The 22,575-nt window shown below is 53.3% G+C and overlaps 2 protein-coding genes across 4 annotated transcripts in view; both read left to right on the plus strand.

Annotated features, from left to right (window-relative positions):
- APBA2 (amyloid beta precursor protein binding family A member 2) overlaps positions 1–22,575 on the plus strand; it is a 289,129-nt gene that overhangs the window by 43,541 nt on the left and 223,013 nt on the right. The window lies entirely within an intron of this gene.
- LOC136046891 (SH2 domain-containing adapter protein F-like) lies at positions 1,078–15,937 on the plus strand. Of its 3 annotated transcripts, XM_065733722.1 has the most exons (7): positions 1,078–1,545; positions 4,965–5,094; positions 6,966–7,184; positions 8,547–8,684; positions 11,090–11,261; positions 12,074–12,193; positions 15,070–15,937. In XM_065733722.1, exons 1-7 carry the CDS (start codon positions 1,078–1,080, stop codon positions 15,254–15,256), a joined length of 1,434 nt encoding a protein of 477 aa, XP_065589794.1. In that variant the 3' UTR covers positions 15,257–15,937. The 3 variants fall into 3 exon arrangements, with proteins under 3 accessions (XP_065589794.1, XP_065589796.1, XP_065589795.1); XM_065733723.1 differs by lacking the exon at positions 8,547–8,684 and having other exon boundaries at positions 1,103–1,545; XM_065733724.1 differs by lacking the exons at positions 8,547–8,684; positions 11,090–11,261; positions 12,074–12,193 and having other exon boundaries at positions 1,102–1,545; positions 15,070–15,188.

The following is a 22,575-nucleotide window of genomic DNA, read 5'->3' on the forward strand; positions in this document are numbered from 1 at the left end:
CCTCCTTACCCTGCACACTGTGCTGCTGTCGAGCTGCTCTGGGCTCCTCCCTTAATAAGGAGAAGCCAACACTGCTCAAAGCTGAAGGTTCAGGTGGGTCCTGGGATGTCCCTCTGCAACGCCTCTGCCTCACCAAGTAGGGATGCAGCAGGGCAGGATGGGTAGGAAGAGCCACCACCATTCCTCCAGCATGGCCGTATTTTTAAAAAAGCTGCCGCCGCAAGCTGGTCCGTCCTTGGCCACCTCCCAGAGGACGTGTGCTTTGCCAGCATGAAGACTGAGCAAGAGACACTGGTAGCAGATGCCACTGAACGTACTCCTTGGCCACTGACAGGCAGTGGAAGTGCTGTCACTCACGCGCCGTCAGCCCTGCATCCTGCTGCCTTCCCACTGCCGGTCGGTCAGACGGAGAACCTCTGTCTTTTCTGCATTTTAATAACTATTTCATCATCTCCATCTGCCAGGATTTAGTGCCTTCCAGACCTCAAATGCTGCCTTGTGCTCAACCTGTGCATGGCAAGCAGCCTTTCTCTTCCTGAAGTCTTTTGTATCCTGTATTCCCTGCGCTCTCAATTTCCTAATCTTGACTGCTAGATGTTGTCTAGTTGGAGACCTGGCGAGGTTTCTCGGGTAGGAGCAAGCAGCCCGCACCTCCTGCTTTCCAAACAGCCTCCCCAGGGAGCAGGCACCACTCAGCGCAGCCTTCCCGTACAGTCAAGCTGCTCCCACTTCTCCGCTCGCAGCTTCCCCGGCGGCTCTCCCTCCCGGGCCGAGGGGAGCCGGCCCCGCGCGGGGGCAGACCGGGGGAAAGAAGCCGGCCCCGGGGGGAACGGCCGCCGGCGCCAAGCCAGGCCGGGTGGCGGCGGGGGGCGGGGCGCGGTGGGAGCCGGGCTCGGGGAACGGGGCGTGGGGGCGGGGATGAGCTGGGCGCGCAGCTCGGAGCCCCGCTCGGAACAGCCGGCGCCGCGGCTCCGGCAGGTGGCACTGGTCGCCTCCCTCGGCCGCCTTCCCCCGCTCACCCTCCCCCCCCGCCCCACCGGCCCGGTCTCCTCCACCGCGCTCAGTCCGCCGGCGCCGATGCTGCTGAGCGGAGCGGCGGCCGCCGGCTCGGAACGCGGCGGCGGGGCCGGGGCGGGCGGCGAGGCCGGCGGGGCGCCGCAGTGCGTGGGCACCATGGCCCGCTGGCTCCGCGAGCACCTCGGCTTCCGCAGCGCTAAGCCCGCGCCGCCCGCGCCGCCCAAACCGGACTACCGCGCCGGGCCGCCGCAGCCGCCCCCGCCGCCGGGAGGCGCCGCCGAGCCGCTGGCCTCGGCCCAGCCCGACATCGTGGCCGCGTATCGCCTGCAGAAGGAGCGCGACTTCGAGGACCCCTACAGCGGGGCGCCGCCTCCCGCCGCCCCCGACGGGCCCCGCTACGTCTCGCCCAAGCACCGGCTCATCAAGGTGGAGGCGGCCGAGAAGCCGCCCGTCAGCCCCGCGCCGTCCCCCGCCGCCCCCGGCTCGCTCCCCGCCGGCCCCGAGCCGCCCGACGAGCCGCCGCAGGAGGTGAGTGCTGCAGCGGGACCCGAGGGCTGCCGGCCGCCCGGGACGGCGCACCTGCGACGGGTTCCCCTCGCCTCCCAGCGCTGGGCTCTCCGCAACGGTGACCCGCGGAGCTCGGGACGTCTCCCGAGGGGCCGGGCTGCCCTCCCCGGGCCTCCTTCCCCGCAGCGCGGTGAGCCTGCCGGGGCCTGCCCGGCCCGTGCCAGCTGCTTAGTCGGGAAGCGGCTCTTTGTCTGCTGCCTCCGAGCGGGGGATGCAGAGGAGGCGCGAGCGGTCCCGGGGCTGGTCGCTCAGAGACGCTGCCCGGGACAAACCCGTGGCACCGGGCGAGAGTCCAACGGGGGGACCGCTCAAATAAAGGCAGGAAGGCTCAGGGCGCCCGGCAGTGCTGCAAGATGGGGCCTGCCAGGCGAACTCCGTGCAGATCGGTCTGATGAAGGAGGGAGTTGTCGATACAGCGGTCGCAGGCTCAGGCTTGGCGTTGCCTGACGCGCCGAGGAAACGTGTGCTGAGTGAAACCTGCTCGGGGAATGCTGGATGCCGGCGAACAAGTTGTCATCAGTGGATCTCAGGAAGTTGCTCTTAGTGCATAATTGCTGTTGGAAGGTTTGCAGCGAGGCCCGTTCAGCCGCGGTCCCGCGAACTCCCTGCAGTGGAGCAGGGGTTCATTTTGTTGGGGCCTCCGGAGGGTTCTTCCTCCTCATGGCAGGGAAACACGCGGTGCTGCAGCCCAGGGACTGAGCTACATCCATTGGAGCTCAGTGAGGAGCTGGAAAGTACAGTGAAAAGACAAGGGCTTGGAGGCAGCTGGGGAAGCCCAGGTAACAGCACGGCTCCAAAAAAGGCACTTATCACCAAGGTGGTGAGGTTGTCTTCAGATCCTCCCCCTTGATGAGGAGAGGGTTTCTCATTCCTTAAGGTTCTCACAATGGACAGAGGTAGTCCTCCAAGGGCTGAATTGGAGATAAGCCCATTGAAGCCATTTCTCTGGAGGAGCAGAGGAGTATCCACCACAGGGAGCCCTTCTGTTGGGCTCAGGCACCTCTTCCAGCTCCCATCTGCTGGGCTGAGCGGTTCCCTGCTCACAGCACGGGTGGGTTGCTTGCTGTGTCCTTTGTGGAAGTGGCCCGGGAGGACAGAGGGTGGTCGTTGGGAGCTTGGTCATGCTTGTGACGCCTGTGTCAGGGTGTCCTGGAGCACATGGCACCAGGTGAATCTGTCATGTCTTTGTGCAGTCTGTGTGATGACGTGCCTAGGGCACTCTCTGCAGCAGCTGCTGTTGTGTTATAAAAGTGTGCTGGGGGCAGTGGGGAGAAGCACAGGTCCTCCTCCCTCTGCTTGGTTTATGTGCTGCATCCCCCACAGCTCGAGGAAGGGACAGACCCTTGAGATGTGTCTTCTGCATCATGTGGAACAGTATCTCCAGCATTTCCCTGGACATACATGGGACAGATGCAGCTTGTCCTCAGTGAGGGACCCCCTCCCCACCATGCCTGAGCCTGGGTGACACCTCCCTCATCCTTGGCCACCTTGGGATCTCCTCTTTGGGCTGTCCCAATGGGGACAAGAGACCACCACATGGGCACATGAGACTCTGGGTTTGCCAGCATGCTTAGGGCCAGCCCTGAGATGCGAGGCTCCTGATGTGAAACTTTTGCTGGGAGCACAGGGTCAGTGTTGTGCCGGAATGGCTGGCTAGGAAGCTCCTGGGCGTGTGTCTTTCCTGCGAGAGCCTCTGAACTGAGTCATCCTGCAAGATGCTGTGCTGTCCGCCCCAGGCTCCCAGCACCTCCTGTGCCCTGCATGCAACCGTGTCCGGTTCCTGGGGCAGGGTACCAGGCCCTTCTCCTATGGCCGATGTTTGTTTCATTTTTGAGTTTGGCTTTGGTGCCTTCCAAAAGCTGAGCTGTGGGGTGATCCCCTTGGGAAAAAGGTCTTAGGGGTAAAACTAAGGAGATGTTTCACCCAAAGGAGAGGATGAACTGGATGAAGTTATAACTCAGAGTGGCTCCAGTGTAAGTTGCAGTGTGTGGAGGAACTTCTGAGCTGCTGTGCTGGTGCCCTGTCATGTCTGAATCTGCTCTGTACTTATGGGTTGGGAGAGGGAGGCTCTGGGAGCAGTGCCAGCAGCAAGCCAGGTGTCAGGCTATCTCTAGTAAAACACATCTAGGAAATGGGGTTTGTGTCATATATAATGATGCATATAATGCAGGCAGGTTTGGCAGAGGAACAAACAGGCAGCCCTTTCCTGACCCATCGCAGAGCCAGAAAGCTCACTGTAGGGGGGTCAGGGAGTGCTGGGCATGGTGCCTCTGATGGCAAAGAACCTCCCAGGGACTCCAGGCAGCTGGGCAGCTGCACCTTTCCTGATGACTGGTGGGGTTTGCTCTGGGGGTGATGCTCTGCTGGTTGCAGGAGTGCTGGCAGGTGAGCCCTGGAGGGAGTTGGGTGATGGACAAAGCACTGAGGAGCTGCGCGGAGCTGTTTACAGCTCTGGTTCCTGTCTCCTTTTCCTGCTGTGTTTTGTTTTGCCAGGCTATTGTAGCTTTTTGCAGGAAGGAGGAAAGAGATGTTTCGTTTAAACCCATTAATTGGTGAGCAGCCTGGCTCTGCCACTGGCTGTGCTGGGGTAGCAGAATGCACCCGTGGGAACAAACCTTGAGCTTGTGATTTCCATGTGAAATCATACCCAGGAGGCTATTGGTCCTGTTCCCTGCTGACTCCTGGTTGCCTGGGGGTCCCCTCCTGCATCGCTTGGGACCCATGGGGATGCTGCAAGGGCCTGAGAGGGAAGAGAGGAAGCTACAGGCTGCTCGTAGTCCTTTTGCAAAGAAATGTCTGCAGATGTGCTAGCAGGAGCCCTGACAATTAACCAGTGAGCTGTCAGTTTCACCAGTACCCACCAGTGTCCTTGTACTGGGACTCAGGCTGCCTCAGAAAACACAGTCCAGCTGAGAGTCCTGCTTTCAAAAAGAACCTTGCTGGGGTATCTCTGTGGTCGCCAGCAGCTTTGCCTGGTGCCAGGCTGATGCTAACAGAGGAGGCCAGGCTGCCTTCTACTTTGTTTGGCCCTGGCCCAGCTTCTGGGACAAAGGCTGGTGTGTTTCTACTGCTGAGAGCCTCACATGGGTGTCTGGAAAGCCAGGGGGCTGCCAGCACCTTCTGTACAAGGCTGCAGAGCCTGTTCAGAGCGTTTCTTGAAAAGGATGTACAAAAGGGACAAGTGGAGTAGCAGCAACCCAGAGCTCCTGCTGCCAGGACTTGTAGGCTTGTCTATCCCCATGGGGCACAGGGTCCCAACCACTGCTGTGAGTGCTTCTCGTGGTGAGATGGGGTGGCATTTGAAGGGGCTTCAGCTGGTCCCTGGCTTCCTGCAAAGGCAGGGAACGGCCTAACCTTTCTCCTGCCCTTCCCTTTTTCAGCTGGCTGTCCTGGAAGACTACGCAGACCCCTTCGATGCTGCGCAGGTGGCTGGTAGCCAGGCAGTGGTGGAGAAGGTGGCAGAGAATGATGGGTATATGGAACCGTACGAAGCCCAGAAGATGATGGCTGGTAAGGTAGAAAGCTCTGTGCAAAGGACACTGCACTCTTTCATTTCTGACTGCTCTGTGAATCCTGTATTAGAAATAGTGTAGCCAGCAGGAGCAGGGAGGTGATCATCCCCCTGTACTCAGCTCTGGTGCGGCCGCACCTCGAGTACTGTGTTCGGTTTTGGGCCCCTCACTACAAGAAGGACATTGAGGCCCTGGAGCGTGTTCAGAGAAGGGCAACAAAATTGGTGAGGGGTCTGGAGCACAAGTCTTATGAGGAGTGGCTGAGGGAGCTGGGATTGTTTAGCCTGGAGAAGAGGAGGCGCAAAGGAGACCTTATTGCACTCTCCCACTTCCTGAAGGGGGGTTGTGGTGAGGAGGGGGTGGGCCTCTTCTCCCTGATAAATAACGACAGGACGAGAGGGAATGGCCACAAGTTGCGCCGGGGAAGATTTAGATTAGACCTGAGGAAACGTTTTTTCTCTGAAAGAGTGGTCAGGCATTGGAATGGCCTGCCTAGGGAGGTGGTTGAGGCACCATCCCTAGCGCTGTTCAAGAAGCGTTTAGATGAGGTGCTAAGGGATTTGATTTAGTAGTTCAGTGGGTAGGGATGGTGATAGGAGGATGGTTGGACTAGGTGATCTTGTAGGTCCTTTCCAACTGTATGGGAACTGCTGAATCACGGCCTGAACCACTGATTGGTCACCTGAGGTGAGCACCGAGTCAGCCATGGGGGCACAGGTGAAGGTGATATACCTGTGTGATTGGAAGGGGTGGAGCCTGGCTGCACCTCTCCCAAACCCCATTTAAGGGCTGACCACCACCAGGGAAGGATCTTTTCTCAGAGATCCCTCCCACGTGGAGTCCCCTGCAAGCCTTGTCATCCTGAAGGTGAGCCATCTTCTCTTTTGTATTATTTGTATACTATCTATGTAGAACTACTCAAAATATACCATCATCTATACTATTTCTTTGTGAAGTACCATTTTTGGGAGTTATTTACCCCACACCAACCTAATGTACCTATGAATCTATGAATTTGGTGGCCACTGCTCTGTTCCTTGCAGCTTGTGCTGGCACCAGGTTTCCCAGAGGTGGCCAACAAACGCAAATGGATAGCTGGAGAGGTGCACAGCTGCTTTGGGAGAGGTGCACAGCTGCTTTGCAGCCAGATTTTCACAGATGTACATGTGTGATGGGTTGGCCACAGACAGAGCACTTGCAAAGGGTATTAAAGGCCCCTCAATATTTCTGCTTGTGGTGCTGCCCATGAGGCTGGGCCAGGAGAGTCGTGACATTCGATGCATCTGACGTAAAGCAAGATGGATGTGGAAGCTATTTAATTTGGTTATGGCTGGTGCAGAGCGTGCCATTGTCTGATGCAGCAGCAGGGTGCCCCGCAGTCTTGTTTATGGCTTGAAAGCAGGCAAGGTGAGAGCACGTGCTCTCAGAGGCATTGCTCTGATTGCTGCAGTGCATACAGGGCTGCATCATCCAGGCTCTGGCTCTGCTTTTCTGTCCTGTGGTTTTCCTGTAGCAAATGGTTTCTGTAAAGCTCACACAGCTTTTGGAGGACATCGCTGATTTCTTGGAAAAAACAGCAAGCAATGATGAGCCTTCTTGTGTCTGTGGAGAGATTTTGTTCTGTGCAAGGGAAGGGCATTTAGTTAAACACTGCACTGTGGGGAGAACAGGCATCCTAATGCTGGGAACTGTTCAGGACCCCGCTGCCCAGCAGCTGTTCTTGTGACAGGCACTTGCTGGAGGTTTGGGGTCCTCCATCACTGACACTCCCCACCCTACATCACCCTGAGGTGAAAACTGAGCCCGTTCATCTGGATTTGGGGACCATAGCTAAGTGAGCAGCTCACAGTCTGTTCCATTTTTTGCTAGAGATCCGCCAGAAAGGCTTACGGGAGGCTCCATCCCAGCCACTCCACCTCTATGACACTCCCTATGAGCCCATCTCTGGAGGACTGAATGTGGACACTGAGCACGCCGCCTGCCCCAGGCCTAGGGAATCCCGGCTGCCTGAGGATGATGAGCGGCCGCCGGAGGAGTATGACCAACCCTGGGAGTGGAAGAAGGAGAGGATCTCCAAAGCCTTTGCAGGTGAGTCAGGGTAGAGGCAACTGGAGTTTTGGGAAGTGCCTCCTGATACTGTGTAGCATTTTGCAGTGGGGTGGCTGGGATGGTGGCATCAGCCTCTACCTTTCTGTGTCTCAGGGAGTGATACTTCCCTTGCACAGTGGCTGTTTCTCTTATGGCAGCCAGTCTGGGTGGGCTGGCAATAGAGCTGCCTTGGCAGCCTGTCCAGGGCTATCTCTGACTGCCTGACTGATCAGCATCTCTTGTGCCAGCCGACTCCTGTCTCCCATCCCAAGGTACAAGGCAAGGGCTCCATCCTTAGCTCAGGAAGAGCTCTCCTTGGGACTTCCTTCTGCAGGAATAAGAGCTGGGCTGTCCCCAGCAGGCTTTGGCCAGGCAAACGTCCATCCCTCTGACCTATTTATCCATGCTGCAGGATCAATTGTGTTTGTGTTTGTTAATGAGGAAATCCATGCTGTGCATTAGTGCTGGCTCCACTGCCAGCACTGGCTAATTGCCACACTCCTATCTATGGTGCATTTGAATTGCAGTAGTGTGTGCCTGTTTTGCTGCTGGTATGCACAAGGCATGAGCCTGTGATGGCAGTAAAGAGGTGTGGAGATTGGGGCTTGGGAGTGAATCACCTTTTGAGTGAATGTGACACTGTGGTGTCCGATTGTCCCTGTGGGTGGCTGGGATTCGGGTCCTGCTACAGCTGGCTGTGGGACCAGTGTCTGCAGCGTCTGAGCTGAGGATTTAGTCAGGCTGGGTTTGTACTGAGGTGTCTGTGCAGGGGATTTGCTCAATGCTTCCAGGTGGAGGAGGCACATTCATGCACCTGGCTCAGGCATGTGTGCTGCCTGGAGTGTTCTGGGTTGGCTGAGTACTGCATGGCAAAGCCAGTTGTGGTGCTGTAGTGCATGTAGGATCTCAAGAGCATTCTGAGATACTGGAATCTCCCTGCTGGTCCCCCCATTGAGACATGGTGGTACTGGCACAAGGCTCATCTACTGCAGGCTGCATCTGCACCTCCTGTCTGCTGCTGCAGACTGTTTGCAGCCACCTTGTCATAGACTGCTTGTCCTCCAGCAACCTGGCTGTCACCAGGAGCTCTGCTGGTTCTGGATGCCCCTGTCTGGGCACCCAACACATTTCCCCCCTTCCAACCCTCTTCCTTCTGTCAGCTCCCTCAGCCCCATCTCTGCTGGTGGTGACCTGTGGGTCCCCTTGGCCAGCACAGGGCTCCTGGGAATTCAGCCTTTACCCCTACAGCCGCTGTTCTTCTCATGAGGTTTGGTGTTGCTTACGTTTTTTTCTAAGCCTTCTCTTTCTCTCTTTTTCTTTCTCTCTCTTCCTACCCCTCCCTTCACCCCTCCTTGTATCCAGTTGAAATCAAGGTCATTAAAGACCTGCCGTGGCCGCCACCGGTGGGACAGCTCAACAGCGGCGAAAGCCCCCCAGACGGTGAGGCCAGTGCCTCTGTCCCCCCGCAGCACATCCTGCAGAGCTACGAAGATGCCAACGGTGGGTGTCGCATGACAGCAGGGGTCTGTGGGGGCTCTGGCCTACACCTGCTGGGACACTGCCAGCTGTGTACCATGCACTGCAGGTCCTCTTCCCCCCCCCCCCCCACCCCCTTGCCTTCCTCCTCCTCTTCCCACTTGGCTTGCCTGTCCTGGGCAGGATGTAGATGTTTGTCCTTGCCTCTTCCATGTTTCCAGTTACATGATAGTTTTGTGCATGCAGTGGTTGAGCTGCACCAGAGGATTTTTCAGTGGCAGAGTTATTATTGGCTGTCTTGTTCCCTCCTCTTTGCCTCCAAATTCCCAGCATTTGGTGGCTGCTTTTACCTTTTCTTTTTGAGCATTTATTTGACATTTTCTTGTGACTCTTAATACACAGATCCCTTATGGGCACAGTACCAGGTAATTCAGACCACTGAAATTTGGGCACGTTTTTTCCCTAAGTGCATCACTTTGTCATTTAGCACCACTCCATTTCATCTGTTGTTTTCCTGCCTTGCTGTTCAGTGGCAGGAGATCCCTCTGGATTCCCAGCTCTCACTTTTGCTATTCTGAAGAGCTCCATCTCCCAAGCATGCTTTGTCATCTTAGGTTTGCTTTAGTGCACAGCCCTTTTTGTGCATGCTGGGAGGCAGAGCCCCACTAATTCCTACTTGGACTCTGCTGGTTGTTCCACTTATAGAAGCCAATGACTGCAGCTTCTCTTTTGACCCATTATTAATTTTTTAAGGACTTTGCTCTGTAGAAAGGTTTTTTACAAGAGCATTGTATGAAAGGCTTCTGTCAGAATCCACCCAGGCTGTCAGGGCAGGGGTGCTCACATGAGGCCAATTTGTGAGACATGACTTTGCAGCATGCCATGCCCACCTGTGCATCACTACCAGTGTTCTTGACGGATGCTGTGACTGGCCAGGTGTGGACGTCTGATTTCTTTATTTGCAATTACCCAGATCCCTTCAGAGGTCTTCAGTACAGACCTGTGCTGGCTCCCCACGACGTTGTGCATGATGGACGATGTTGCTGTGTGTCACAGGGACACCCCAAAGCAGTGTGGCTTCCCCATGTGCCCTCCTGGTGGGGACACGAGCTGAGCTCATCCCAGAAAGAGAAAGACTTAATGGAAAACTTCCTGCTTCTCTTTGTACAATGAATGCAGGCGTCATGCAGAATTAATTTGTTTGCTGCATAGCCTCCTCCTTCCCCTATCATTTGTTATCCCTGCAGTTGCTTTGAAGGCATCAGTTAGACATTTTTCCTGGCTTTAGCAACACAAATGCTCGTTTTTATTTTGACTCGCTTTGTTATGCTAAGTTTATCTTGCTTGAGTTTTGTGTTATTTTCTACTGTCCTTGTCTGAGGGCGACTTGAACTTCTTGAAGGATGTCTTCTCCATCCTGGGGGCTTGTTTTTAATATCCTGTTTAATCATGTGCATGTCTCTGCTGCTCTCTGACAGATGCTATGTATTTCTTCTGAGCCTCCAATATGATGACTTCGTGCTGCTAGCAAATGCTTCAGCCTTCTGATTGTCTGGCTTTTTAATGATTGCCCCAATTTTTTAAGGTGATGAGTTGAAATTGAAACCTGGCTGTTACAGGCAAGGGTGAGCCCCTGTAAAAGCTGAACCTCTGCAGAGGCATGGCTTGAGCACCTTGTCCCCAAGCTCCTCGTGGGGCAATTTAAGCTGTGCTGGTTGCAGAGGGCTGAAAAAACTGTCCTGGGGAACAGGGAAGCTGCTCATCCTGAGGGGCAGGTCCTGTCCACCCATTCTTGGAGCAGCTGTGCTCTGCAGCCACAGCCACCAGCAGCTCTGCCGATCAATAAGTAATTTGTGCGAGGGGGCTTGCTTGGTAGGGGAGCAATAATGAACTCTCTGGAGGAGGGAGAAACAATATTATTAATGCTGAAATCATCTTGCACGGAAATAACATTCAGTGGGAGGCTAGGTCCCCAGGGCACGTCTCAGTTAATCCCACTCGTGCTTCTTCCTTCAGCTCCATCTTCCTCACTCCTCTTTTCTTCTTTTCAAGATTGGAGAGCCTCTCAGTATTAATTCTCTTGATGGAGGTGCCTAATTGTACGCCACAACCACTGAATCTCATTACATTAGCAATGCACATAAGCTCTCTGAGCTTATGAAGCTTCCCTGAGAAATATTTCTGGGGACTGGAGCACAGTGAGAACCCCAGTCTGCACTGTCCTGGGGGTAAATGCTGCAGAGAGCTGCCCTGTTCTGCATTCACTTAGAGCATGGGGACGGGGCAGCGAGAGGGGACTATTTTGCACTCAGTGCAATGTGGCATGGCTCTGTCTCTGTCTGCAGCCTCCCTCTGCATGGGGAGAGCTGGGTTTGTGTGCAGTCTGTAAGTCTGTCCCTTTCAATCTGTGATGTCTGTCTGTCTTGCAGGGCCATCAGAGGGGCTGGGCTATGGCTGCACCTCGCCCTGTAGGGAGGAGAAGGCCAGGGCTGCCCTCAGACATGGTACTAGCAGCCTCAAGAGCACTAAGGCACTGAGCACAGAGCCTGGTCCCTTCCTTGGGGAGAGGATTGACCCTGCACTGCCCCTGGAGAGCCAGTGGTGAGTTCCATCTGCTCCAGGCAGCTCTTCTGTATCCCCATTGTTATCTTCTTGCCCTCGCTTTCTTCCCTGGCACTGAGTTTCAGCCACCTGCAACTTGTCCCTGCTGTCCTCCTTAGGCTCATCCTGTCCCCTTGTGTCCTCTGCCACCCACACCCCTTACCCCCAGCATGGAGACTAGCATAGCTGCTGCTGTGATGCCGCGGATCTTAGGGTCCGACCTGGGGCCGGATGGATTGCTCACGGAGCGACGGTGCACAGCAGGGCTCAATATGAGTGATCAAGCATCTCACTTTATTGTTAGTAACAGACGGATTATATAGTTTCTCTGTATTTTCTCTCTAGCAAGCATGCTGGCTTACCGTTGGCTGCCAGTGAAAGTTGCTAGGCACGTTACTGCAACACCAAACAGCTGCTAAGCATGGTATACACACAACACTGATCATTGCTAGGCCAGGTATCGGCAACACTAATGATTGCTAGGTAATCTCTAGGCAATGTATACAAGATACACTAAGTAGTTTCTAGGTATAGCAAGCAACAATGCAGTTCCGTTACTCTTGAGCTGTCATCTGGCCATAGCCATTGTTCATGTAAGTTTTGCCTTAGGCTGCTTACTGCTTAGCCCAGGGATATTGTGACCTTCTGCCAGTGTCTTAATACCTTTTCCATAACTATGCAGTCTGTACTGCCACATAGGCTACGCTCGTACATATCACCGTGTCCTCCCTGGTCCTGCAGCCGTTCTCCAACACCGTGAGGCTCTGTGCTGCTTAGAGCACGCACGTAGCCAGTCCCTCTCCTCCCTGCAGCTGGTACCATGGGGCCATCAGCCGGACGGATGCGGAGACGCTGCTGAGGCTCTGCAAGGAGGCCAGCTACTTGGTACGCAACAGCGAGACCAGCAAGAACGACTTCTCCCTCTCCTTGAAGTGAGTGACCCTGTGCAACCTGAGGGGGGCTGCAGCTAGGGCCATGCTGTGCTGTCTCTACAGCAGAGATGATGCAGTGCATGTACCCCCAGCGCTGTGGGGGCTTGGAATGCAGTACTCCACAGTGCTGCTCAGAGACAACAACAGGGTTCTGAAATATGAGATTTGCATTTCTTTGTGGGGTGGCACAGGCTTTTGACGTTTGGTTTGGTGTCTGGCAGAAGCGTCTCTTGGGAAGACGTATAGAGCTAGAGCACACTGCTTTCCCCTTGGCAGTGCTCATAATCCCTCAGATGGATAAAATGATGTGTGCCCTATTACTCATTTGAATGTGTGTGATTACAGCTTCCAGCTCTGGCTTATTGCTGCCCCTTCTTGTAGCTGAATTTCATGAGAAAATAAAGTCTGTACAATCCTGTTATTTATTTATGGAAATCTATCCCCTGCCCTCTTAACCACTGAAGCCATTCCTCAGCTGCATGATAGAAAGGGCATTCACTTTGGTTTCTCTGCAGGGAAGCCTTGCCCCCACAGCATGGCTGGGTTTCTGCTAGGGTCTGGTGAGTGGATCTTTGCACTATCCTCAAATTTTCCACCTTCTCTGAGAGCTGAAGCTGCATGAATCATTGAGGTACATGCGCAGAGCTCCCTGCCCAGCTCCTTGGGGAGTCTTGAGGCAGTCTGAGCCCACAAAAACAAAGCTGCTTCTGTCCTGAAGATGGTGATGGATTAGCAAATACTTCCTTGTCCTCCTGCAGGACTAGTACATTAGCTCTCTTCCTGGAACACAGGAAAAAAGCATTTATTGAGCACTTCAGTCATTTCTGCCTGACGGCAGCCCAGGCATCCCTATCCTTTTCTCCATATACTTGAAGTTTTCCCAGTGGTCTCTGTACCTGCATTGCTCTCTAGCAAATTCAGCCTCCTCCATTTATTTTCTAGTGCCACCATTGGGAATTACAGTGCTCCATCTCTCTTTTTTTTTTAGTTTTTATTTTTTTTACATTTTATTGCTGCCTTCAGCACCAAAGTGGGGCAAATGTTTAGCTGAAAAAAAAAATCAATCTTCCTTCTTTGCTTGTGGCCTTTAGATCAGACAGCAAGCCACCTGCAAAAGCTTCTTGCTTTCATTTCTTTGTTGGAATTTTTACTGATGCTTGAGTTTTCTTAGTAACATTTCCTTGCCTTGGGGCATGAGCTTTTCTGAAGCAACAGCTTCTGCTGATCAGTGAGTTGTGTTGGAGGCCGTGAGGTGGCCTCTCAGCCACCCGTGAGCCAGTACTTGTGTCTGGGAGGTCGTATCATGGCTGATGGGACTCCCTACCTCTCCAGCATGGCTACCCCCGAGGTCAGTTGGAAACCTCTGATACTGTGTTTCCCCATTTTCACTGCTTCCCTACAATCCAGTCATCTGTTTAGATTATTTTCCCTGAGCCTCATGGCAAGTATGGCCAAGTCCCCTTCTCGGATGGCACATGTGGGTGGGACAGAGCCTCACAGTGGCATGCTTCTGCCCGCAGGAGGCTGCATTCCATCCAAGAGCTGCTCAGTGTCCAAGGTTTTTGCTTGCAGAGCGCACACAGCCTCAGGAACTTGATTTTTACTCCGTTGCTTTTCTCTGTAGAGCCTTTTCAAGAAAGGTCCCTTGGGATGCTTTTTATACTGCTGTAAGCTGCTTGCCTGCATCTATCTTTCTTTTTCTTGAGGAAGGAGGAGCAGCTGAGAAGATGATCTGAAAGCAGAGCTCTGGTGCTGATCCCTAGTCCTTTTGTGCTGCCTTAAAAGAAAATGTGTACAAAAGAGAGCAGCAGGAGCCTTCCAGGTAGCTAGGAGGTTTAACCCTGCCATGACCACTCTGGTTGGGCTGCCCCACAGGGTGCTGTGGTCAGGATTGTGCTGCATTAGCTGCTTGGGGGATGAGTCACCAGCGGCTCCTTCCTTCCTGGGAGGCTGAAGTGTGGAAGCTGGAGGCTGTTAGTGTCTGTTGCATGGTGCAGGGGTTGCAGCAGCTGCTGGCTGTGGGTCTGCTGGGTTTTCAGCATGCTCCCTTGGGCAGCTTCGGTCTCAGTCACATCCCTGAGCTTGCAGCATAAATCCAGGGAGCGATTGGGACAAAATCCACCTCGCTGTGGACCTTGTATGTCAGCTCTTGTCCTTCTCTGGGTCCAGCACTAATCCTGAACAGGAACCTCATGTGTGTTCCCAGGCAGCCCTTTCCCAGTGGGGCTGGTTCCCTGCTTCTCAGCTCCTAAATGGATAGCAAACCAATTCTGCTAATGCGGCCGCTCTGTCCATTATGGGCACTGTCTCCAGCTGGGGGGATGGAACCGGCCTGCACAGCGCTTCGTACAGCTCAGCATTGCTTATGAGGTCCTGTCAGCTTTTAAGTCATCAATATTTTGCCCTAATGTGCATTCCAGACGCTGCAGACAGGCTATGGCTCTCCTCAGAGACGCAAATTAATAGCAACAGGGCCATTAGCCCGTCACTTGGAATCAGTGCTCATGGCAGTATCTGCCTGTGCAGCCGTGTGTGGCTCGGTGTCTGTGCTGTGCTGGGAAATGGCCTTGCTGTTCTGAGTGGGTTTTATGGGGCCTGCAGTGGGTGGTGCAGGGAGGGGGGCACGAGCTCGCGTGTGTCTGGTCCCAGTGTGAAGGAGAAAATCCTGCTTTGCTGCAGCAAGGCTGGGTACACACCAGCTTGAGTTCTCCTGGCGAAGCTGCTGTGTAAGCTGAAGTGACTGTAAAAGGGGCCTCATCCCTACTGTGCTGAGAGCTGCAGGACTTGAGAGCAGTATATGAGTGGGGTTATGGCTGCAGGGGTGGGGGTCTGCGGCCCACTGTCCTTTCTAACGCTGGCTCTGTTTTTCCTTGCAGGAGCAGCCAGGGCTTCATGCACATGAAATTATCCCGGACCCAGGAGAACAAGTACGTGCTGGGTCAGCACAGCCCACCCTTTGACAGTGTGCCAGAGATCATTCATCACTATGCCAGCCGCAAGCTGCCCATCAAGGGGGCCGAGCATATGTCCTTGCTTTACCCAGTGGCTATCCGCACCCTATAGTTATCACCACACACAAGCCAAACTCGAGGCTGTGTGGACCTGAAGGTGGTCTGCTTGCAGGGCCAAGCGCTTCTGTAGCGGATGGGCACTGGACCAGCAAGCTGGGCATGGATGGTGCTACTGAGGACTGTGGCTGCTAGACCCCTCGTCACGCTCCCTCCTGGGGTTCCCATGTGCCAGTGTGTCTGATGGGATGGTGACAGGGAGAAGGAGTTGAGTGGGAGCAGCTGCTTGCTGCCCTGGCCCCCTCAGGAAGCAAGGACTGGAACTGAGGCCCCAGAGAGGACATGGGGGGAGCAAGGTGCAGGAAAGAGAGGAGGAAGCATCCTGGAATGTCTGCTGAGGGCACCTGGCTCTGCCCATGTCCTACATGATGAAGAGGACGTTCCTGTGCCTGCTGGTGTGAAGGCTGTTGCTGTCACAGAGTGTGAGCGAGGCACGGAGGTGGCAGGCTGCTGGAGCTCCCACCCACACGAGTGCTTGGTGCTCCTTGCCATGGTTTGCCAAATGTATATAGTAACCATTCAGAGCCGTGCATGCAGCACCACTGCCTAATAAAGCAATGCATGGTCACCTGCTCTGCCCTAACCCCAGAAGCTGGGGGGGAGAGGGAAACTGGCACAGCAAAACCCTGCTAAACAGCAGGGAGGGGATTTTATTAAGCAAAATTACTTCTTTTTTCACTCCCATGTACAGAGACCTGAGTAGTTCATGACAGTAATCTGTCACACAGGGGTCAAAAGACAGCTTTCGTGTCCTGACTGTCTTTGAGATCCTTTGAGGGCAGCAGTAAGCAGGGTTTGCCTGTTATGCCTGGAAGGGGATGCTCTTGGGGCTCTTTGGCTTGTTTTGTTTTACCTCTTGTAAACTTTAGTCAAAATCCCTGAATTTCACAGATTTGTCCTCTTCCCCTTCACGTGCAGTGGCTCTAGCCCTGTTCTTTGTCTTCCAGACACCTTGTCTCTGGGGCAGATTGCTTCTCCTCTTCCTTTAGCTGAAGTTAGGCTCCCAGGACATTTCTGGTCCTGCTGCTTTGCTGGGAGGATGGAGATCGTCCTTGGGACCATGGAGACTTTGTGCAGGCTCTTAGGTTTTCTACACTCAATCTGTAGCTGAGGAATTGGTGCCTCAATGGGCTGTCATGGCTTTGGACTGCTGTGGAGGCTGTGTGCAGGCAGCGTGCTGAGGAGCCTGCAGGAGCCGTGGTACTTTGTTCCCCGATGTTTAGCCTCCATCACTCCTTAAAAGGCTGTGATTTGAGCTGTTTCCTTACAGCTGTGTTTGGGTGCTGGCTGCCTCTCCTCAGTCTGGGGAGGCCCTTGTCCAGTGAGGATGGAGCAACTCTGGCTGGAGAGTTTTTCTCTTGGTACTGCTTCTTTGAGTGCCAGAGCATGCAGAAAGGGTGGAATACATTTGCAGAGATTCTCTTATGTGCCCTTTCCGCATAGAAAAGGCTTTTAACAGACTCTTGCTTTGTCTTGTTACTACCTTGCCAGTGACTGTGGCAAAGAAATTAGAGGCCACTTGAATCCATGCAGCTGAGGAAGAAGAGCAAAGGAGAGCCTCAATGTGTGTTGTTTTTCTTCCTCATGAAGTGGTGGCAAAGCAAAGTGGCTGGCACAAGCGAGCTTGTGTCCTGATGGGGACATCCCACCCATGCAGCCTAGCTGCATATTAGTTGTCCCTACCAAACAGAAAAGAACTGGAGCTGGTTTAAAATGGGACAAGGTGCGACTAGGCTGGTGTTCAGTGGATACGCACTTCCCTCCTCTTGTTTGCCCTGGGGATTTTTGGCTTTTGCTTCAAAAGCCTGACTGTGGTGGAGGATTTTGCCTGCTTTGGAGTTTGGCCTGATGGGTTGGAGGGAGATGCTCAGGATGGACTGATGCTCAGCTTCCCCAAGCCAACCTGGTCAGGGGTTGGACCTGAGCTTCTTGTCAAATCAAGCAGATCCGTGCAGGTCCTGCACATGTGAGGTCTTGTTTAGGGATTCCCACAGAAAGTATATTGCTCTGAGCATACCTCTGGTTCTAGAGTACTGTTGCATGCTCTCCTTGTGATCCTCAAGAGCTTCTTAAAAAACTTAGATGGATTAAATCTCTCTTTGAATGGTACTTCACTGCTGTGTTTGCGTTCCTGTGAGTGAAATGAGCATTGTTGGGAAATAATAGAAGGGTAGATGTGTAACAGGGCTAGAGAGGTGACAGAGGATCCCCATTCGTGAGTGATCTCAACCCCAGAATGGACAAAGATCTGAGCAGCCCGATGTGGCTTTGAGATTAACCCCCCAGAGGGCGTGAAGGTGGTCAAGAGACCTTTTTGTAGCAATTCCCTACAAACTCGTCCCAGCAATCCCCCACACGCCTCAGCTGCCTCTGTTCTCCGTCCCTCCTCCCTGTCAGTGAAACAGCTCTGCCATTCATCGCCTGATCTCTAGTTTCTTGCTAATCTCTCCATAATTACCAAACTGCTTTAGCATGCTGCAGGTCGTGACAGTGAAGGAAAGAAGTTTGTTTTGTAATTGGCTTAGTGCTGCTGGGAGCGTGCTCTGGCACAAAGGTCAAGTTGGAGCTGCATGGCCCTGGAGCCCAATGCTGCTTTGCCTGGTTGTGGGCCAGCTTGGGGCTGTGCTCACTCCTGCACAGGACTTCGCTGGCCAAAAGACGTAGTGTTGCAGGAGGAGGGCATCCCAGAGGGGTGAGGGGCTGATTCAGGGCTGAATTTGAGCCTGCCTTCCTTGAAAATGGGAATGTGTTTACTCAAACTGAGTTACCATCTGCAATATCCCTTGCCTGCTTGAGGTGATTTGGTTAGAGTCAGTCCTGATGTGGGCTTCATCACTTCCCAGCATGAGCTCTCAGGGCTCCTGAACTGGTGTTCAGCTGACCCTTGTGGGGTTGGGTAAAACCCATGCAGGCATGGGTTTATCCACCATCAATCCTTGCCCCTCTGGCCTGCAGAAGTCCCATTAAACCTAAGGCTGCTGATTAGTTTAAACCCCAGCCCTGCCAGTGATGCATGAGTCGCTTTGATGTTTCTGAGGGCAGTGCCCTGTGTTCTGTCTCCAGCCACAACAATCTCCAGTGCTGCAGGAGAAGGATCAAATAAAACCTCAGCTGCCGAAGTTTATAGCAAAATGGAGAAATTTGTTCCTGATCCCTGCAGGCTACCAGCAAAACGTGCAGTGTAGTACATGTGTTGTGTACACATGGCATGCACATGGCACAGATGAATACCTCCTTTAAAATCTCGTGGAGAACAACGTGTTTAACGCCAGGGGGAGCTTCAGCTCCTGACTCAGAGACCACCCTTGCTCGGTTCCTTTGGTGTACTTCCCCAGCATCATCTCGAAGCAGTTTCTTGCTCCTGATGCCCTCTTTGAAAGTTGTCCCAAAAACGTCTGTGCTTGCATACCTCCACCTAATTTTCAGTCTACACTTGCGGTGAGTTCTCTCCTTTGCACAGTTTTGGAGGGGTGTCTCTCAAGCAGCTTGCTTGGGAAGTTCTTTTGGATGAGATCTTCCCAGTGCCTTGCTGCTGCTGTAACTGTCATTTGTGAAAGTTCAGTCTTGCACTCATCCCTGTACTGTTTGCTCTTGGTATTCATGGGCTCTCTCCAATACTAGGGGTGGAAAATAAGTCATAGAAATACCTCTTTGCTCAGAGACATCCTGTTAATACAAACCATCATTTACTTGATTAACTGGTTCCTCCATTGTAAGCATACCCACCGCTCCCATCATTGGAAACTGGTTCCTATTTCTCCGACCAGCCTAAATGTGCTACATAATCTTGTCTAAGAAGTTACTTATGAGAGAAAATCATTAGATTAAACTGACAGAATGTATCTGTGAGAAATTGTTTCCATTTGCCTTCCTATTTTGAAGCTGGATTTCCTTCAAAACCTACTTGGAGCCTCAGAAGTGCATGAAAGCCTACATGTTTGAATCTTTTTTTTTTTTTTTTTCTGAGAGGCCTATTAGCTAAATTTCCTTGCTGTTTAAGGTCCTTTCAGGTTATCCTAAATCTGGCCCTTTTTTCACAGTGAGATGACCTTGCTTCTTTTCTCCTTTATCTCATGCAGTACCTCCCAGTTGACTAATCGCATGCACTGGAAGTGTGTCCTCACCTGGTGGCTGTGCCTGGGGCATTCTCCCTCACACCCTACTCAGCCTGGTGACCCACACAGCTACAAGGCTTTCATTTCCAGGGTAAAAATATGCATGCTGAATTTTTCTCCATTAAATGGAAGAGCACAGCAAGCCCTGCTTAGTGCCAGTATGGGACCAATGTCTCTCTGTACATGCACGTCCTCTCTCCCTGTTTGTGTTCAGGGTAGGCTTGCTGTGCAGATATTGGGCACTGTGATTTACTGCCCATATGCAGCATTACAGCCTCTGTGTGCATGCACAGCATGTCATGATTTATTGCAGGCATTAATGGTTACCTCTGCACAGTCGCAGCTCATCTGGTTTTATGCCTGTGCTCAGTGCAGCCTCTCTGATGGTGCACAGTGTGGCCTGATTTACATGGCATGCTCTTCCACCTATTCGCCTGACTTGCTGCTCACGTGTGCCTCTGCCTCTCTCCAAGTGGCACAGCCTGCCCAATTGGAAACTTGCACGCAAGGCAGACTCCGATTTACCATGCATGCAATGGGTGGGCACTCTGTGTGGTGTAGCATGACCTCCTCCTGATGCATGTGTGTTAGTGGTAGGTCCTGGTTTCTCATGAAGTGCCATGCAGTTCTTGCGCAGGGGCAGTGCATGTGTACCAGTGCTGTCACTGTGTTCCAACACCTGAGCACCCCCTTGTTCCTAATTCATGGTACAGGCTGGAGGCTCTGTGCTGCATGGAATTCCCTTTACTTTCTACACATGGCTGTCTGGTCCTTCTCTGCCCATGGCCATCTGCTCTGCCCCTTGCAGCAGTGCCTCATGAGGGCTGAGGTACAGTCTTACACCACCTGGGCTGCCCTGGCTGATGGCCTGCTCTGGAAACTGGCCTGTCTCTGGAGGACAGCAGGACCTGCTGTCCTGTAAATGTCATTTAACCAGAGCTCCAGGTGTCATCCGGATTGTAGCACTACAAAGTGAAATCTTTCCAGAGGACATTAATGGTCTGCCAGTGACTTCCCCTACAGACTTGTTGGCTTGGGAGAGCAAAAGGGAAAAAGTGTCTTATCAGAGCACACAGAAGTGCTTCAGAGCACAAAAGGGACCATGCACACGTTCAACAATGCTGACTACTATCACTTGAAGACACTGCAGATCATGCCAAGGAAAATGAGGAAGATGTGACTCCCAGCTGTGGCATACAACTGCCCATGAAGAGCCATGGGAGAGTCAGGGTCTCCTATCACTTGCCCTGGGGAGGTTTGTGGTCCTGGTTGTGATGCTGGTGGCCAGCATGTGCAGAGAGCTGCCAGGTGGAGGGGAGCTGGTGGGTAGATGAGGAGGGGAGGAGCTGCGTCTCCTGCAGCTTTTTGTAGGGAGTGTGGATTCTGGTTTTACTCCAGAAAGCAGCACATCATACACCAGAGCAGGCAAGAGACTAAGCATGGGGGTGTCACGTGATCTCCTCCTCAGTACAGTCCCCCAAAATGCCCCACTTAATTGAAGCTCTCTCCAAAATCCGTTGACCAGGGCTACCTCAGTCTTTGTGGCTGTGGCCCTGACTGCCCACAGACTGTATGGTAATTCACGCTGGCAGCTGCTGCTCCTGCTATCAGTGCTATGCTAATTGTCCCTGCTGGGCTGGTCCCGCTCAGGGCCATTAGCAGCAAAATCCTTTTATCAAAATATGTCTCATTCCTATCTTGGCAGCTACAATAAATGTCTGTCTGTTACTGAGGCTGAACGCCTGTAACGGCACCTGGTCAGGTCACTCTGTAGTGGGGGCTGATTTTGACATGCTGTAGGGGTTCTTGGCATGTGGAATGTCCTCCCCCCAGCTCTGCCATCCATTTGGATGCGGTCTCTGCCATGCAGAGAGTAGAGCAGGTGATCCCTCCCTGGTGGCTGAGGCAATACTGATTACCATTTAGATAGAGGAATTTCAATCTCAGCTTGATGTCTGCTTGCAACTCAAGACCCAAATTTCCAATTTGCTTCATTGCGTGAAGCCAGATGCACTCTGCTGGCTTGAGAACTGAGGCACATCAATGGTACGGTACCCTTCCTAACAGGAGGACAGTCTGCGGCTGTTTATCCATTTTTAGCTCCCTGGGGCAGCTTGCACACATGGCTGCATGGCTCCTGCCACACAGTGACATCCATTGTCCTGCCTGGGGTCCAAGGCACCTCTTCCACCTGTCAGCCCCTCAACCTCATCCTTGCCCAAAGTCAGGGTGGAGTGTCACAACCTCATGGGGAGTGACTGCAGGCACTGAGTTGGAGCGGGCAGGAACTTACCAGCAATGGAGGTTACCTTCAGGAAGGCTTTTGGTGACCCTAAAATGTTCAGTGTCCAGATGGACACTGGTGATAAGTGGTGTCCCTCAGCGGTCAGTCCTGGGACTGATGCTCTTTAGTATCTTCCTCAATGACACTGACAGTGGGAACGAGTGCAAGCCTCATTACCAGTACAAGCTGGGGAATAAAAGGACTGGGTGCAGCCCTGCCGAAAAAAGACCTGGGGGTACTGGTGCATGGGAAGCTAGACATGAGCCAGCAATGTGTTCTCACAGCTCAGAAAGCCACCCGTATCCTGGGCTGCATCTAAAGCAGCGGGGCCAGCAGGGAGAGGGAGGTGATCCTGCACCTCTGCTCTGCACTGTGAGACCTCACCTGGAGGGCTGCATCCAGATGGGAGTCCTCAGAACAGAGGAGGCATAGAGCTGTTGGAGCACATGCAGAAGAGGGCCACAGAAATGATCCAAGGGATGGAACTCCTCCCTGCAAGGACAGGGCTGAGAGCTGAGAGCTGAGAGCTGGGGCTGTGCAGCTTGGAGAAGAGAAAGCTGTGAGGCAACCTGATAGCAGCCTGTCAGCATCTAGAGGGGAGCTACAGGAAAGAAGGGGACAGGCTCTTTTTTGGAGTCTGTGGTGATAGGATGAGGGGAAATGGTTTCAAACTAAAAGACAGATTTAGGAGTTTTACACACGAAGGATGGAGAGGCACTGGCACAGGAGAGGCGGTGGTGCCCCGCTCCCTGCAGACACTCAGGTCAGGCTGGGGGTGCTCTGAGCACCCACTGAAGCTGAGTGTCCCTGTCCATTGCAGGGAGTAGGATGAGATGGCGTTTAAGCATCCCTTCCAACTCAAACGATCCTATGATTCTATGGTTTTATTAAAGGAAGGTGCTGCTCAGGAGCGAG

The sequence above is a fragment of the Cyrtonyx montezumae genome, unplaced genomic scaffold (genome assembly GCF_038088225.1).
Source record: "Cyrtonyx montezumae isolate F1298 unplaced genomic scaffold, pur_monq_1.0 scaffold_17, whole genome shotgun sequence".
In the NCBI taxonomy this organism is placed as follows: domain Eukaryota; kingdom Metazoa; phylum Chordata; class Aves; order Galliformes; family Odontophoridae; genus Cyrtonyx; species Cyrtonyx montezumae.